General features: G+C 56.6%; 1 protein-coding gene across 1 annotated transcript; it reads left to right on the top strand.

Moving 5' to 3' along the window:
* Positions 1 to 1,484: 1,484 nt before the first annotated feature.
* On the top strand, positions 1,485 to 15,262 carry DIPK1C (divergent protein kinase domain 1C; the record flags this gene model as incomplete). The annotated part of the gene is made up of 4 exons (XM_081148691.1): positions 1,485 to 1,679; positions 7,883 to 8,545; positions 11,537 to 11,701; positions 12,771 to 15,262. The coding sequence occupies 4 exons, from the start codon at positions 1,485 to 1,487 to the stop codon at positions 12,972 to 12,974; spliced, it is 1,227 nt and encodes a 408-aa protein (XP_081004817.1). The 3' UTR covers positions 12,975 to 15,262.
* Between the last annotated feature and the right edge of the window lie 3,055 nt (positions 15,263 to 18,317).

The raw sequence follows: 18,317 nt of genomic DNA, 5'->3' as shown, positions 1-18,317 counted from the left end.
TTGGGGAAAGGGGATCGATCACCTTTAGGCCATCATGTCGGGGTTTGAAAGCAGGGTTCGAAAGCTAAGATGCCTTCTGTGCTCCACACCATTTGGAAAGGAGATGACCAAGTGCCTACAGCCAGCCTAGAATAATGTTCTCAAGTGGTGCTTGAGGTTGGGACTGGGTGTGCCCTGGGGGTGGGAGGGCTCGTCACAGGGAAGGGACAGGCATTACTGCTCTGGACTGAGTGACCCCCAAATCCCCAGGGTCTGTGGCATTAGGGAATATCTGTGGTGCACCTGAGTGTTCATTAGTGCTGAGCATTATTTAATGTGGTGTCTCACAGTCTCTGGAGAGGTCTACCATTGAGTTGTGAAATGAAGTTAGCCTGTGAGTTGCAGACTAGACAAGAGTGGGAAGCCGGTTCCCAGGGACACTGACAGGATGCTCCATCAGGAGAGTCACTCCTGTCCCCACACTCAGGAACGCATGTGTGGGACCCAGGGACAGCACAGGCCAGGCCGAGTGGGACAGTCATGGCTGGCATCTAACAGGCCCAGAGCAAGCCCATGCAGAGCAGTGCAGGAGTCCTGGGCCCTCAGCTGCAATGGCTCAGGGCGGAAGGCCCACGGGGACTCTCCTCTGGAGCCCGGCTTTCAGGGAGTGGAAGAGCAACGTGGTGGCGGGGAGGGGACAGCTGTCAAGCACCAGGGACAGGTCTGCCTGCCCAGGCGCCCGCCTATTTCATGTGATGGCTGGGACAGAGCATTGCAGCTGGCTTCCCCAGAGAGACCACGTTACAAATAGACCTAAATGCAGATTTAGACACGTTTAGTGAGCGCTTTCTCCTCGCCAGGGGGAGGCAGAAATATTTAAAGGGTGCTGCGCTTTTCATCCATGGAAAGGACACCCCGGAGTTTTTGGCAGCCTGGGGCGGGGTTGGGGGTGGGGAGTGCGGGCAGCTCTGGATTCATGGATTCAGGAGGCTGCCTGGGCAAGGCGGGCACCAGTGGCCACAGCGTCCCAGACCGGCCGGCCCCTGACCAAGGGTCTCACCTGCGGAGGGGCGCTAACCGAGAGGGGGCGACGCAGACGGGAGGCGAATGGGGGGCGGGACAGAGCGCAGCCGCGGGTCTCGGTTTGGGGCACCCGGGGCGGGTTTACCGAGGAGCCAGGGAGTTTGAATCTGCGCGGATTCTGTGAAAGCCACGAGCTGGCCTTGGAGAAACGGTGCAGGAGAAGTGGGAAGGGCGTGGGGTGCAGCGCGGAGCGGGGCGCGACCCGCACGGACCCGGACCAGCCTGCGCGGGCGGCGCGCGCCCCCTTCCCCAGGGCGCGGAGGACACCCCCGCCCGTCCCGGACTCCCGGGCAGGGAATCCGGCCCCGGCCTCCCCGCCCCGGCTCGGCCTCTCCCCGCGCCCCCTCCCCCGCGGGGCCGGCAGCCGCGGGGCCGCGACGGGAGCGCAGGGCACCGGCTGCGGAGCGGGCGGCGCGCGGGCCATGGCGCGGGCTGCGGGCGCGCGGGGCCGGCCGGGGCGGTGCGGGCGCCGGCGGTGCGGGCGGGGCGCGCTGGTCGCCTGCGCCGCCTGGACCGCGGGCTGGGCGCTGGCGGCCGCGCTGCTGCTCCGCGCGCACCCGGGCGTCCTCTCCGCGCGCTGCACGGACGACGGGAGCCGGCGCATCCTGGCCGCGCTGGTAGGTCCCGCGGCCGCACTGCCCGCGCCGCGCGGGGACGGAGGGGGGGGGCGGGCGCGCAAGTCCCAGTCCGCGGGCGCGCGAGGGGTGGTATCTCTCCCCACGTCCACAAAATTGGCCCTTTGTCCCACGAGTCTCCCCGGCGGACCGCTCTCCCGCCCCCCGCGCGCGCACAGAAAGTTTGCGGTGGGCTCCGCTCTCCCCGTGGGCAGCCTCCGGGGGCCCGTCCCGCGTGGGGCAGCGGGGTCCGCGCGCTGGCCTGGACGCGGGCCAAGATGCCTCTCAGCTCCCAGTTATCCGGCTCGGGCTCCGGTCTGCGGGTCCAACCTGGGCTTCGCCAGCCTTGCGGAGGCTACGGGCCCTGCCCCCCGCGCCCCGTGCGCCCGCGGGACCCCAGGCAGAGCGCGCCCCCGGGAAGCGGCTCTGACCGCGGACCCCGTCCTGGGGTAGTGACCGCAGCCTCTGCCCCTCGGGAGGGCGACTGCTCCTCGGCTGGGCGGGGCAGCCGTCCGCGCGCCCTGGGCCCCAGATGCTCATCCGTTGCTTCCCAAACGTTGGCTGCTCCTCAGTCTCGGTTTGGTTTGGCAGGTTATGCGCATTAGGAGAATTGAACGAAGGTAGAAATCCCCAAAACAAAGCCAGGAGAGACGAAGATAACAGCTACCACTGTTACGCTGATTTTTGCCGCGTTTACTTATTTCCCCAAACAGTGAGCATCTGGTGTGAAAAGTGATCTGTTTTCTAAGAAATCTGCAAGCAAGGCATGGAAGTTTCAGCCCAGTTGCTTACATATGGGTGGTGCCTTTGAGACTGTAGGTTTTCAGAACAGGGTAGCATAAAGGTTTTCAAGTAAATGATTGTTTTTTATATAAAAAGTGAGATTGGAAAAATTTAAGAAATAATGAGTGAAACGTACCGGCTAAAACAATCATATCTCCCAACTGAGCCTGACATATGTCATCATGAATTGATCATAATGTAAATGAGACACTCATCATTGATTCCCTCCATCCTACATATCATCTGTCCATCCACTCATCCATCCATCTGTGCATCCATCTATCTGTCCACGCAGTCATCCGTGCATCCATCCATGCATCCATCCATGCATCCATCCATGCATCTACCCAGGCATCCATGCATCCATCCACCCACCCACTGTCACACTGACGTTCTATCAAGTTTTCTTTAAGTTACACGAGCTCATTGATTTCCTCAGTAATCCATCAAAAACTTCCTTTCATTTTGGGGGGACTGATTGTTTATAGTGAACAAAGATTAATATGTAGTTTGGCCAGGACAGAATAGTTCTGTTTACAAAAATAATATAAAACAATCTTTTAGATTAAAGTAAAAGATGAACTCCATTTTTCATTTATTTACCTTTGGCTGAGTGGGGAAAGGCTGAATGGAAATGAAATAGCCTAATATACTTTAAGTAATCGCTAATCATGACTTTCCCAGCATTTCAGCCCATAAATTAAAACCAGTTCTGATGCGAGGTTCTGCCAGTACCTCTCCAACAGCAGCCCTGTGGGGTCGTTTTTTGGCTGACCTAAAGCTGAACAGGTCAGTCCTACTTCTGAGGACTCTCCTTTCCTGTCACCTAAACAACGATTTGAAATACCAGGTCTGTCTTCTTAAAGTTCACCTGCCAGGTCTCCGTGAACTAACTTATCAGGGAGCACTATTTGCACGCCTTATCTGAGGCCATGATTTCTCCCACATGCTCAGGACTTGGCTTTCTCTCCCTCTTTTCCTGCCGCACCCCTACCTTCTCCATTCTGACCTGTTGATGTAGCCCCTCACAGCACCCTGGCTCCCTTTCCTCCAGGACACTGCACTAGCCCGAGGTCTGAACAGGACCCCAGCCTGCAAGCCCAGCTTGCTGGGCCCTTGCTGTCCCCCAGAGGCTGGCACTGTGGCCTCCCAGGGCTCAGCTGAATCAAGCTCCTGTCTCTGGGCTCCCCAAGCACTTTCAATTCATTCTGCCGGTGTTTATCCTTCGTAATAACACTGGCTGTTAGTTTCTGACTGGCCTCCAGACTCTCATTAGCTTTCCCTCTGAATACCGGGGCACAGAGGGAGGAACTGAGCTGAGCCAAAGGGAGCCCTCTCTCTCTGGCAGGTGCAGCAGAGTTGTGGGCAACGCCTGGCGTGTTCCCAGGCCCCCAGCACACAGGGGCATCGCCGGCCTGGGGGGGGGGGAGTCTAGCTGAGGCTGAGATGGTGCAAATGACAAAGGTGGCTGAAGCACTTAGATGGGAGCCAGGTCTGCTGCCAGCCCCAGGCCCTCCCCACCTCCTGAGGGAGCCCACCACACTCCCTGGCCCTGCAAGAGCCAACTGGCCTCATTCCAGAGTGGAGCCCTGGGTCTGAGAGCTTTGGATTTTTCTAGTTAGACTGCAGTGCTGCTCTGTACTGCGGCTCTTCAGCTCATCCCATAATCAAGACATCCACATGCCCCCTCTGACTGCCCTGGGAGGTCCCTACAGCCCCACCAGAGGATGGTGCCAGGAGGCCCTCCAGGCCCAGAAACCTTAGGGAACTTTAGGCTGAGCTTGGTAATCCATGTGCCCAGCCAGCTCCTGATCTGCAGGCAGAGCTCTTCACGCAGTGCAGAGAGGGCCAGGCTGCGGGTGCCTGTCTGCTTCCCCAGGACAGGCACTGTGCTAAGTAGTTTTACTTGTATCATTTCATTTAATCCCCTCAACAGCCTCTGGGAGGCATGTGCTTTGACTGTCCCCTTTTCACAGAGGGCAAAACAGAGCCCCAGAGAGGTCAGCTTGCCCTGATTCGTGCAGTTAGTGCGCGTGGAGCCAGAGTGAGCCAGGTGCAGTCTGATAGGAGAGACCCTGGGACAGTGAGTGGCTCCTTCAGTGGGGAGAACAGTCAGTAACCACTGGGCATGGTACAAACAAAAAAAAAACAACTACTGGGCATACTTAACCCTCCGCACATACTGCATTCAAAGCAGCTCAGAACTGTTCCCGAGGACTGTTACTCAGAGGCTTCGTTCCCTTTGGCCAGTTAGTCTGGATGGGATTTGACTTAGCTGCCTGCATTCGGGTTCCTTTTCAGTAGGACAGGCTTGTCTTTCTCTGTGATGGAAACCCAGGGCCCCAGCGCTCATCCAGGGCGCATGCCCGGAAAGACTTCATAGGCGGGACATGACTGTTCTCCCAAGAGCTTCGCCACGATTGTGAGTTGCACCATCTAAGCCGTCCAGGGCCAGGGAGGGCTGTAGGTGGACGGCCAGTTGCTCTGAGATTCTGCACAGGGTCACTGCGGGGGAAGGAACTCCATCTACCATGTGACATGACGACCGCTAACCACATAGGCGGTTAATGCTCCTTAAAAACAAAAACAGCCTGGCCAGCATGGCTCAGTGGTTGAGCGCTGACCTATGAACCAGGAGATCACCGTTCGATTCCCAGTCAGGGCACATGCCCAGGTTTCAGGCTCGATCTCCAGTCGGGGGTGTGCAGGAGGCAGCCAATCAATGACTCTCATCATTGATGTTTCTATCTCTGTCCCTCTCCCTTCCCCTCTCTGAAATCAATAAAAGCATTTTTTTTTAAAAAAAAGAGCTACTTCAATAGGACCTGCTGCTAATAACTTTATGATTGTCTCTAACATGATGACAATTATTAATTCGTTTGTAACCTTGTAATTTATACTTTAAGTTTGAAGTTCTTTAAATGTTAGATTAAGCCAGAGAAGCTGCAGTGGAAGAAGTTTACGTTCTACATAAGAGGTGCAGGAACTGAAATGCCCAAACCCTGCATCCTACAGGATGACCACAAAGAACAGCCGTGTAATACCTGCACTCTGTGTGTTTTGCTCTAATGCAAATGGTCTCCTATGACAAATGAGGTCACAGACCTAAGACCTCATCTGGGCACCTCGCTTCACTCCCTGTCCTTTCCGATGCCTAACACCAAGTCCCTTGTGCCTTAATGTGCTGAGCTTCAGAAAACAGCCAACATGAATGTACCCGTCCAAAACCAATAGGCGATATGCCAAATCCAATGATTAGACCATTGTTCAAAATATCTTGCAACTCCTGTTTGGAACTGCCTTCCAAATTTGCAGGGGCCAATCTTGGATAGGTTTCACTTCAATTTGAATTTGATTTCATCAATGCAGTACAGTTTTGTAGGGAAGGCTGAGCTGTGGGGAGCCCGAGGCAGGGGTGAGGGGGATCCCTGGATGGTGCAAGGAACTCAGGTGGGTCCTTCAGTGAGAGCCTGGGACAGAGGAGCATCCCTACCAGCAGGTGGCGCTGCTGCAGGGGAAGGTCGATTTACTCCAGCAGGGTAGGAAGCATTTGTGCCAGGTAGAGATGCAGAAATGGGTTTTTTTTAGATTTTTTAAAAATTGATTTTTTAGGGAGAGAGGAAGGAAGAGAGGGAGAGAGAGAAAAACATCTATTCGAGAATGAAACATTGATTGGCTGCCTCCGGTATGCCCCCCACTGGGGATTGAGCCTGCCCTGACTGGGAATTGAACCGGCAACCCCTCAGTGCACGGGGTGATGCCCAAACAACTGAGCCATACCAGCCAGGGCAGGAATAGCATATTTTATAGGACACCCCAGTCTGTCACACACAGGCCTACGCTCTGACCTTGCTCTCCACACCCTGAACCAGCCTGGTTCTCTGAACACCTCGTCTGCTGGGCAGATGTGCAACTTGTCTTTCAAAGTTGAGCTCAGATGCATCTCTCCAGGAAGAAGCCTCCCTGGCCCCTGGCTTTTCATGACCAGGGCTGGATGAAACTTGCATTCCTCAGATGACCAGATCCCCTGCACCCATGACCTTGGTTGACCTTCACAGGTCTCCCGTGACAGTGTTATCATCCCATATTACAGATTTGAAAACAAGCCCCACACCTAGTGAGGGGGCAGAGCCCAGAGGCAAACCCAGTCTCCCCAAACCACACCTGGCTGTGTTCCTACCTTGCCCAGTCACACTCCTCTGTCACTGATGAGTTTTGAAGGCAGCCACTCCGTTCTCTGAACTCTGGAGCCTGGTACCTGCAGTGGGATCATGGCCCGGCTCAGCTCAGGTACAGCTGGACTGGGTTTGGAAGGAGGCATTGTTAATTGGAAGGTGGCCAGGTGAGCTGAGGCAGGCGGGCCTTGCCCGTGGCCATTCCTCTAGCAGGTCCTGGCTGCACTGTCTTCTTAGGGATGACTGCAGCGTGGTGGTGGCTGGGTCACCAAGTCCCCTCATGTGGCACCCATCAGAAGGGCCCCTGATGTTTAGGAGAAATGCCCCACCCAAGGGCTCCTGGTTGCGGTCCTCATCACCACCTGGAGCCAGACACTCTCTCCACGTCCACAATTTGTCCCACGTGGTTCCTCTCTTCTGAAGGGCGTCCCTGGTGCTGTCCCCTCTCTAGTCCTGTGGACACCAGCAGCTGTGAGTCGTTCTCATTTCCATTTCCTGCAGTGAGTTCTCTGACCCCCATAACCCTTCTGGAGCCTCACAGGCCACCCAAGCAGAAGGGCCAGGATGTGGCCCTGGGGCCCACCTCTGGAGATCTGACGTGGCTGTCCTTGGATGGGGCTTATAGCTTGGGGACCCTCCCACCTGGCCCAGCCTCAGTGACAGGCGAGGAAACAGAAACCCAGATGGCAAAAACACATCACTCACCTGGATGGTCAGAGACGTCCTTCTGGGCTCTGGGTGTTTTGATTCTGAGGCTCTAGTCCTGGGCCTGATTGAGGAACGTAAATACGAGGCACTTTTTTTTAAATCCTCACCTGAGGATATTTTTCCATTGATTTTTCAGAGACAGTGGAAGGGGAGGGGGGGAGAGAAACACTGATGTGAGAGTGAGAGAGAGAGAGGGAGACATTGATGTGAGAGAGGCACATCAGCTGGTTGCCCCGGCACGCATCCCAACCAGGGACAGGGATGGAGCCTGCAACCAAGGTGCGTGCCCTTGGCTGGAATCAAACCGGGGCCCCTTCAGTCCGGGTGCCAACACTCTAACCACTGAGCACACTGGCCAGGACACTATGAGGCACTTTGAAGTCTTGTACTTAACTATGCACTGACCCAGAGGCCCTGCGTGGCTCAGATTGGCGAGGTTCCTCTCAAGGGCCGATGAGGAGTGTCCTGGGCTCACCTGCACACCCTTTACCTGCCTCCCCCCTCCTCCCCCGTCTTGTGACCACTGTCTCTTCCTTCCAGTGCCAGGACTACCAGGGCGGCCGCCTGGCGGGTGACCTCTGCGAGGACCTGTGTGTGGCGGGGACGCTGAGGTACCGGCGTTGTCTGTACTATGAGGGGGGCAAGAAGGTGCTGCGGGCGGACTGGCGCGGCCGCCCCGTCATCCTCAAGTCCAAGGAGGAGGCCTTCACCAGCTTCCAGCCGCCTGGCCTACTGGAGGACCCGGCCGGGGACGGGGGACAGGGCCTCCCCGAGGCAGAGCTGCTCCTGCTGGTGGCCGGGGAGGCCAGAAGCGCCCTGGGCCTGGAGCCCATGGGCAGCCTGGGACCGCTGTGGCCGGGGCGCCCGGGTGCGCACCGTCGGGGCCAGCTGGCCAGCCTGTGGTCACTGGCACAGCAGGAGGAGTTCGTGCTGCTCAGCTCCCTGCGTGGGCTCAGCCCGCATGCCCTGCCTGTGCTGGGCTCCTGCGGCCACTTCTACGCCGTGGAGTACCTGGCGGCCGGCAGCCCCCAGCACCGGGCGCTCTTCCCCCTGGACGGGGCCTCGCGGGGCCAGGCCCAGGCCGTGGGTGACATGGCGCTCAGCTTCCTGGACCTGGTGAGACATTTCGACAATGACTTCTCCCACCCCCTCCACCTGTGTGACGTCAAGCCCGAGAACTTCGGCATCCGGAGGGACTTCACGGTGAGTGTCCCTGGGCGGATGGATGTGCCACGTCGGGGAGGAAGGGTTGGGTCCGAGGGTTGGAAATGAGAGCGTTTCTGAAGTCCCGGGACACACGGTAACGTCACGCAGCCGCGTAGTCTGGACAACCCCGCCCAGCCCAAGCTGCTGTGAGAATTCAAAGGACAGGGGCTCCTCACCCCACCCCCGGAGCAGGGGTTATAACTAAAGGCTGGACAGCAGGAGCCCAGGGCCCGAGAGGCATGTCCTCCCCAGGGCAGTTCTGGGTCCGGTTTCTCGGGGAAAGCAAACTCTTGCTGACGGCAGAAGGCAGTGTTGAGGGGCCACGGAGGACGAGGGGGATGGCCTTGGGGACTTTCGTCAACGTAAGAAACATTCAAACCTGTAGAGAATTTTTATGAGTTTATTTGAGCCAAACTGTCGGCAGTTTCTGGGAAGCAAACCCTCAATGGATTGAGATAGTGCTCCAGAGAATGGCAGTTGTACACCTTTTATTTTTTTATTATTTATTATTATTTTTAAAAGATATCTATATTGATTTCAGAGAGAGGAAGGGAGAGGGAGAGAGAGAAATAGAAACATCAATGATGAGAGTCATTGATCAACTGCCTCCTGCACGATCCCTGCTGGGAATCGAGCCCCAACCCGGGCCTGTGCCCTGAGCAGGAATCGAACCTCGATCTCCTGGATCCTAGGTCGATGCTCAACCGCTGAGCCACGCCGGCCGGGCAGTTATGCACCTTTTAAAAAATACATTACAATCAAAAGAGAAGATATAAGTGGGTTACATGAAATCCATTGGTGACAGATGAGGGGGGCGGGGGAAGGCAAAGCGGGGAAGCCTCTGGGGTTGGATGGACACGCACTGCTTTTACACAGGTGGGTGCAGGACAGTTAACGGTCCACAGTTAACACAGTAACGATGGGATCTGTGGTCTCTGCAGAGGGTGCCTGTGCTTTAAGGGGTCTGGAAAAAGGAAATTACTTGGACATCCCAACGGTATGTTATCCTAGATGCAAAAACACAACAGACAGGCTCAGTTAAGGTGAAGATCGACTTTTATTGGGAAGATGCCGGCCTAGGACATGACCACCCGCCATGAACTGCTTTTAGTTAAAGAGTTTTAATGTCAGACCATCCTGTGTGGTTACGTTAGGTCTCTGAGTTTGTGAGGTGGCTCCAGGCAGGAAGAATTTTAGGATTCTCCCCATACAATGTGAGAACACCCCCTGCAGGTCTTCTGATTTGTTGGGTCCCCGTTTCTATTTTGGGCATTTATAGTTATGCTCACAGTGGCTGTGATCCATCCTAGCCCATGCACAAAAATTTAAAAATGACTCTGGCTCCCCTGGGAGACAAGAAGGGAACCATCCATAACGGTAGAGAGAGAAACTGCAAGGAGCTGAAATTCCATCTGGGGGCCCAGGGGAGGCTGGGGGGATGGCCAGAAACTATAGGAAAAAGAGAAGGGCCTGCAGCCCCAGTAACGCACTAGAAGGGCAATAGGTCGTTAGCACAGCCTAATACGTTCTCAGTCTATTACCCAGTGCATATGAAGGGAGCTATTTCTTTTGGCTAAATAATGAGACGGGAGAAGCTGATTAAGATGATAACTTCTGTTTGCTGTGCCTGAATTAGTAATTACGCAAAGCTCTTAACGGAGAAATTTCCCTGCTCTTTTTTCATCCTTCCCCCCAAATCTGAATAAATTATTTCCCCCCCTCCGTTTCGCTGAATACTCCCCGAGAAGCTTAAGTGCCTTCCGGCATCAATCCCGAGCAAGAAACAGAGACAAATGAGCCCTTTCCTGAGACGCTACCAAGGGGAGAAGGGACGGGTGACGTCGACCTGTGGAGGCTTGTGAGATGCCACAGACCCCCTCAGATTCATCACCTCTTCTAATAGCTTTTTAATACCTTGGAGCTATAACCTGCTTGACTTGGGCCGACTCCAGGCTTCCTCAGGTTAGAGCGCATCTTTTCTGCTTTAAATTCAGGTGGTGGAGGGAAACCAGGGTGACTTACACACTAGTCTTGTTCTGATCTTGAAGCCTCTTTGGTTTGAAGCCAAGAAGAGAAATCTGAGGTTCCAGGGGTCCCAGTGCTCACGCTGACGATGGGGCGTGGAGCCCGACTATACGGGATCAGGCTCCAATTCGAGAACTTGGACGCTGTCGTGTCCCCCGATGTGTCCATCGGGCCAGTCGGTTGCAAACCAGCCGCCTCAGGTGATGGAGATGCCCTAGGAAGACGACTTGGGCACCGTCCGCCTCGTTTTCACCCTCGCACCCACAGACCTGCCTCCTGGACGCAGGTTCCTTTACCCGCTTATGCTCACGGAGGCGGATGATCGGCCTCCCGCTGCTGTGTAATCCTGACCCTTGAAAGACAGGCACCAAAACGGTAAAACAAAGAGGGGGAGTCCATTTTTTTGTTTTGTTAACGGTCACCCGAGGATATTTTTTGCATTGATTTTTAGAGAGAGTGGGAGGGAGGGAGGGGGAGAGAGAGAGACAGAGACAGAGAAACATCAATGTGAGAGAGACACGTCGATTGGCTGCCTCCCTCATGTGCCCCAACCAGGGCTGGGAATCGAACCCGAGACCCTTTGGTGTGGGGGCTGATGCTCCAACCACTGAGCCACACCAGCCAAGGCAATTCGTTTTTAAGACACATCAGAGATGCTACTTTTAAGGCTGAGAAACGTTTAGAGATGAAAAGGGCTGCTTCCCTTATGGTCCCGAATCCTGGGCTTTCGCCCGTGACAGCAGGGGTCCTTCCGCAGTGAAAGCCCCGTGATGATGACCTGTGCCCGCTGCTTGTGCAGCACAGTCCGAGTTTCCCAGCGTGGCCTGGGCGTGACCACTGGCTGCAGAGCCCTGTGACCCGGCCCCTGTGACACCTGTTTCCGCACCCTGGACGGAGGCCCTGCGCAGGCTCCCTCGGCGCCGAGCCGGTGCCCCTCCGTTACCCGGTACTGTTTGGTTACAGGTGGTGGCTATCGACGTGGACATGGCCTTTTTTGAACCTAAAATGAGGGAAATCCTTGAGCAGAATTGCACAGGGGATGAAGACTGCAATTTCTTTGACTGTTTTTCAAAGTGTGATTTGCGGGTCAACAAGTGTGGTGCACAGAGAGTCAACAGCAACCTGCAGGTGAGTGGAGGTGACACTGCTCCCTGGTTCCTCCACCCACGGGCTGCAGCACCCCGGAAACGCAGATGGTCACCCTCCCTGTGCCACCTGGGCCTGATGTGGGCTGTGGGGGCAGGGTCAGTGGGAGGTGGGTGGTCATTCTTTGTTGTCTGCCCCATGGGATTGTTGGCCAGGTGACACCATGGGGTCCAACAGATGCAGCTCCCAGCAAAGCCAGCTTGGGTTCCCCCAACCCCAGCTATAGGGGCTGCAATAGCTGTTCTCTCTGGGTCTACATTCTGCATCTACACACACACACTCACACTCAGAACGAGTTTAAGAATGAAAAGAGTACAAAGCAGTCCCAAGAAACTGGGCAACTAAAGGTGCGTCCACAGTCCAGACAGGCAAGATGTCAGGCCAGCAGGTGGGTAATAGAAGGAGAGAGAACTCGTGTCCGACGTCCAGGAGTCAGTGATCAGCAGGAATCGATGCTGGTCCAGGCTTCCAGATCAGTCTAGAGTCAGGGAGGCCCCAAAGGCAGGCTCCATACCCCTCAGAGGGAACACTCTCTCTCTTTTGGGCAGAAGTTACCTGCCCTCGGCCCTCACCTGAGGCCCACCCTGTATATAAAGGACTCTTACTGATCCATTAAGAGGCAAGTGGGTGCTCAAAACACAGAAAACCAGCGATGTGGTGGCAGAGCCGGTGGCTGTCCTCACACCCACCGAGGGGCTGCTCCTTACGCGGCGGTTACTGCCTGTGACTTCCTGCTTCCTTTGTCCTCGGAAATGTACTCAGTCCTTTGTGACGCGTCACCCAGAACTTCCCCACCTGCCCTGAGGCCAGAAGTGGACTTTTCTACCTGACACGAGGGAACTTCTCCCTGATGTGGTTATTCGTGGGGCTGAGCGTTTAAGTTCCAGAAGGGAAGGCACCTGCTGGAGTCCACAGGTGTCTGCAGGAGCCTCCCAAAGGCCCCTGTGGTGGGGGGGGGGGCAGAGCTGAGGTCTGTGCAAGGACCCTGGCAGGCTTGGGGCTCTCAGGGGATCTGCTGCCCCGAACGAACGTCTCACTGTCCTTCCCTCAGGTCGTCTGTGACAAAATCTTCCGACACTGGTTCCCCTCCGCTCTCCGGGGCTCTGCCATTTCCTCCCGGCTCCAGCGACAATTGCGGGAGGCTGTGCAGGAGTGTGCAGACCTGGGCAGCCCCCCAAGAGCAGCCCCCACCATGTTCTGGAAGCTTCGGGGCCTCCTCCAATCTGCGCTGAGGGAACTGCGGGCGGCGGAGTAGCAGCCACTGCCGGACTTTCAGACACTCGCTCGGGAGAGGTGGCTTCTGCGTAGCTTTGAGAGGAGATCTTGTCACCGTGCCAGTGGATGGTCCCTGAGATGCTGTGGCTCCCAAGGTGCAAGGCCTCCCACCACCGTCTCCATCAAGCACCCGCTGCTGTGACCTGCGCCTCCTTCTGTCCCGTCCCGGCCTGAGTCCGCATTGGAGAGACCATCCTGGCCTCTGACCATCACCCCGGAATGTGACATGCGGGCGGTGGGCACAGTGTTTGCTGCTGGAGGGCCCTGCGCCCCGACACAGCACAGGCCCCTCCGTGCAGGGGCTGTCGGGACGGCGCTGTGCTCGGAACAGTTTCCAGCTGTTCTCGCTGCAGGTGGTGGCCGTGTAAAAATGCACGTGTGCAGAGGTGTGAGCATGTGTGTGCATAGGTGTGAGCACGTGTGCAACTAAGCGGGTGCGTGGGCAGGTGTGAGGTGAGAGTCGGTGAGTGAGCAGGTGAGTGTATAAGGTGAGTGTGAGCTGTGAGCAGGCGAGTGAGCAGGCGAGTGTGAGCAGGTGAGTGAGCAGGTGAGTGTGAGCAGGCGAGTGAGCAGGCGAGTGAGCAGGCGAGTGTGAGCAGGTGAGTGTATAAGGTGAGTGTGAGCAGGCGAGTGTGAGCAGGTAAGTGTATAAGGTGAGTGTGAGCAGGCGAGTGAGCAGGCAAGTGAGCAGGCGAGTGAGCAGGCGAGTGTGAGCAGGTGAGTGAGCAGGCGAGTGAGCAGGCGAGTGTGAGCAGGTGAGTGAGCAGGCAAGTGAGCAGGCGAGTGAGCAGGCGAGTGAGCAGGTGAGTGTGAGCAGGCGAGTGAGCAGGCAAGTGAGCAGGCGAGTGAGCAGGCGAGTGTGAGCAGGCGAGTGTGAGCAGGTGAGTGAGCAGGCGAGTGTGAGCAGGTGAGTGAGCAGGCGAGTGAGCAGGTGAGTGTGAGCAGGCGAGTGTGAGCAGGTGAGTGAGCAGGTGAGTGTGAGCAGGCGAGTGTGAGCAGGTGAGTGAGCAGGCGAGTGAGCAGGTGAGTGTGAGCAGGCGAGTGAGCAGGTGAGTGTGAGCAGGCGAGTGAGCAGGCGAGTGTGAGCAGGCGAGTGAGCAGGTGAGTGTGAGCAGGCGTGTGAGCAGGCGAGTGTGAGCAGGCGAGTGAGCAGGTGTGCGCTGCAGGACGGGGAAGGTGGCGTCTCCGCTGTGCCCTCTGGGGCCGCTGGCCAAGCCGGGAGAGCTCCTTTCCTTTGGCTTAAACGCAGTCGGGACGCAGCTGCCCTGTCGGGGAGCGAGTGAGGGTGGCTCGTGCTGACGGTGGTGAGGGCCCCAGGCTCTACGGGCTGTCGTGGGGAGCACTGGGCCCGAGCGCAGTCTGTCTTCCTGGGGGGCTGCTCTTGTAGTGACACACCCCACGCCAGTCCTCTGCCCCTGCCCCCCCAGATCCAGGCAGAGGGGAGCGGCCTGCTCGTGTTGCACCCATTTCCCAGGTCAGCGCCTCTGCTCGCTCTGCGCAGTGACGCGTGAGGCAGAGACCACGGCAGGCTCGAGGTCTCGGGGCTCCCGAGCGGGGTCCGAAGGCCCAGAGTCTCCTGCCAGGCCGCTCGCCACCACCAGGGCCCCGTCTCACCGACTGAAGTTCATAAAGGGGCCCGTCGTGGTAAATACGAACGCCTCCCCCTGCATTTGTGCGCCCTGCAGGGAGGAAAGGCCCGTCGGTCACTCTGGGGCAGGAGGACATGAAAACTAACGTTCGACTCTGCAGAGGACAGAGCTGGCCTGTGTGCGGGAGCAGAAGCGAGGCTCGGCGTGCCCAGGGCCTCCGCGGGCCTCCGGTTGGGGGCTCTCGACGAGCGAAAGGTTTCCGTGAACTCGGGTGGGGACAGAGGGCCAGGGAGGGAGGGACGCTGGGCTTTGTGGTCTGCGGGCTGTGGCATCGTGAGGGTGGATGGGTCTCAGGCAGCGACCAGGAAGGACAGCCGACCTCAGCGCTGGCCCGAGCTCCCGGCCGGGCAGCAGGGCCGGGCCCGGAAAGGGAAGAGGTTTGTTCTCCTTTCTACCAAAATGGAAACAAATGTTCATCGTGGAAACTATGCAATATGTAATTACCCTGCCCAGCGTTAGCCCTTTCCCCTGGCATCTGACCTGTCTCTGCCTCACACACGCGCGCCCCTCCCCGCCCGCCTGCAGAACGGCATTTACTGAAGCGTCTCTTGAACTATCCGTGGTAAAGTTCAGTTTTATTTTAAATTTCAAACCCTTGCAAAATAATACTTTCGTACGTTACCATAAACAGACAGGGTTGTGCCCGTATTTAAAGTCGTGCATGTGACACGCGAGCGCGTCTCCTGCTTACCTGGTGAGCGGCCGCCCTGCTGGTTGGGGAAAATCCTGGCCTCAACGACTTCTATGTTTTGTTTTAAAACATGCACGGTGGACAGGACACTCTCAGAGCTGTGCGCACGGGAATCGGGGGGTGATCAGAAAGTGGGTTCCGCAAGCACAGGCCATGTCTTTCTCGGGTGCACCCGAATTCAAGCAAGCGGTGCTCAGTCACCTCCGCTCCCTCGTCCAGCGTCAGTGTTCAGTTTATCTTGGTGACCGTGGGCATCGCCTTGGGTTGAAACCGTTCAGACCGCATGGCCCTGGGCTGTGGCTGACCGACATCAACTGCACAGAAAAGCAGGCAGCCGGGGCCACGGGCTGCTGACCTCGAGCTGCCTGAGCTGACCTGTACCCTGGAAGGGTGGGCGCCTGGCAAGGCCACACGGCTACCAACGTTTCTCCCCCTCCTGGCCGCCCTCATCTCCCCCGGGCACGAGCAGCAAGATCGGTCACACGGAAAACCAGAGTTCCCCACAGACCGCCGCTGTGGAATCACCCGGAATCCTCAGAATGCAGATTCCTGGGCCTAGAATCAGGGTCTTTGGGGCTGAGGCTGCCCCGCACCCTGGGGATTTTTGACGCACTCCAAAGTTTGAGAGCATTGCTCCCGAGGTCTGGCTGAGTCTGTCTTCCTTCTGTGTCTGTCATCGCCGAAGTCACACTGAACACAGCCAGCGAGACAGCACTTCTCCTCCATGGCTGGAGCGGGTTTTCCTGTGGACACTTCTGCTCCACTTTTCACTGGCGTGACCCCCTCTCTGCCCTCATTTCTGGACTGTTGGTGCCTTGATTGGGTTTTCCAGCGACAATGCTGAGAAGCTTAGAGCCCCCCCGCCCACCTCTTCCAGGCACCGCACCCGATTTTCGGGGAGCCTGAAATGCTCCATCACTGACAGGGCTCCGAGAGTCGGCCGCCCCCTGGAGGCGGCATGTGGGTCCCCAGCCTCCTCTCTCAGACTCTCACTTTTGAACCCTTAGGTCTTTGCTCCCGTTTCCTGCCGTGATCACGCCTCCGTTTACCATCACAGCCTGCTTGGGAGGTGGGGGCCGAGCCGGGAGGGCAGCCTAAGGGGCTGCGCAGCTCTGGGGCAGCTACAGATTCTCCAGGTCAGCGTCTTGGTCCATGCTCTCCCCGCTGTGGACACTCTTGCTTAACTTCTGCCGAATTCTTCATTCTGCTGCTTCCTCTGAAAATACTGGGCTGACTCACTCCAAATCCCGCAGTGATTCCCACACAGAGACCAGGAGGGGGTCCTGGGGAGTTTGGGGGGAGGGAACTGTGGAGGCACCAGCTCTGCGGTGGGCGGTGGCCCAGGGTGTCCCCGTGGAGGTGACACCCTTGAGCACAGTGTTTCTCACAGTCGACAGGGAGTCCAGAGTCGGCACCGCCTGCAGCAGCTGAGGGCTGATGGGACTCCGGGGCCTCCCGTCTTGGCGCGTCTTGTTCCGACTGTGTTAACAGCGCAGCCTCTCAGTTCTGGGAGGTAACCCGTGAACCGTTAAGAGCAACGCGGATTTACTGTTTCTCTAACGGCTGGGTTGTGGAGCTCCCTGCACCTGGGACCAGGCCTCACGCCCACACCGTTCTCCACAAAGGGCCAATTTCTCCAGCAACGAGCTAGAGGGAAAGAGGCCACGAGCAGGACGCAATGTGGCTCGTTCTTGAAAAGTCAACACGCTCCGTTTCTGCTCTTGAGGGAGAACACATACCACACAAAATTGACCATTTTTAAGTGCGTTCAGTGGCATTAAGCACATTCACAAAGTTGTTCAACCATCCCCACCGTCCACCTCCAGAGCTTTCCGTCTTCCCAAACTGAAGCTCTGTCCCCACTGGACACCGAGTCCCGGTCCCCCAGCCCCTGGCACCCGTCCTTCTACTTCCCGTCCCTGGGTCCCTGATGTAAGAGGAATCCTGCGGGATCTGTCCTTCTGTGTCCAGCTCATTTCACTGAGCACAGTGTCCTCCAGGCTCACCCACAGTGTAGCATGGACCAGAGCTTCCTTCCTTTTTCCGACAGAATAGGTTTCCTCTGTGTGGATGGACACCACCCTATGAGTTCAGGTTTCCTATTCACCCGGGTGTGGGATCAGAGGCCGTGCTGGAGTCCAATTCCACTTGAGGGGCGTTGGCATGTACACTGGGCGAGTGCCTGGACTGGGACACAATCGCTTCCAGACACATCTCAGTTCAGGGCACCCTCGGGCCAGCGTGGGCGGCAAACTCCCTGCTCTCCCCCCGGCCCTGCTCCCTCTGGGTCCAGAGCCCCAGGCCCTCCGCCACCCTGCACAGCACCGTCCCCTGCTCCACCACCCGAAAGACGGCCTCGATAAATCGATAGGTAGTAAACGGAAACAGCAAGCTGCAGAACAGCTGGCATTTTACAATTCAGTTCTCTTCACATTAAAAACGTTGAAATATAAGTGGCATGTAACACTGTAGGTTTAAGGTACAGGACACGTCACACAATACATTTGTCCATTACAGTCTGGTTGGTGCCATGGCCTCAGCTCACACCTCTGTGACACTGTGCAATCATTTCTCCTGTGGCAACAGTTCAGATCCCATCTCTTAGCTTACAGTCCACTTTTAGTTCAGGAAAAGAGCCACATCTGTTCATGTGTGTGTAGCCACACGTACAAAACCATACGTGTGCGAATCTCCGAAAGTCTGCACATGAAACTACTGACTAATCCTCTCTGGGAGGTGGGTACTTACGTCATCAATTATGCCCTCTGCATTGCGTATTTCTGATTTTTTTGGTAATAATTATTTTGGTCATTGAAAATTAATAATATATATTTTACAAATCAATGTTTTCAAAGTGTTCCAAGGGTCGTCTTTCAAAGTTTCCCAAGGAGACTTACTTTCAACTGTTAAACTTAATGAGACTATGGGCCAAGGCCTTGGAAAAAAACACAAGTCTATAAAAACCAAGGTTATTTTTGCTCAG

Source organism: Miniopterus schreibersii (genome assembly GCF_964146895.1).
Source record: "Miniopterus schreibersii genome assembly, chromosome: 10".
In the NCBI taxonomy this organism is placed as follows: domain Eukaryota; kingdom Metazoa; phylum Chordata; class Mammalia; order Chiroptera; family Miniopteridae; genus Miniopterus; species Miniopterus schreibersii.
Note: the sequence above shows the minus strand (reverse complement) of the source record. Positions and strands in the feature narration are given on the sequence as shown.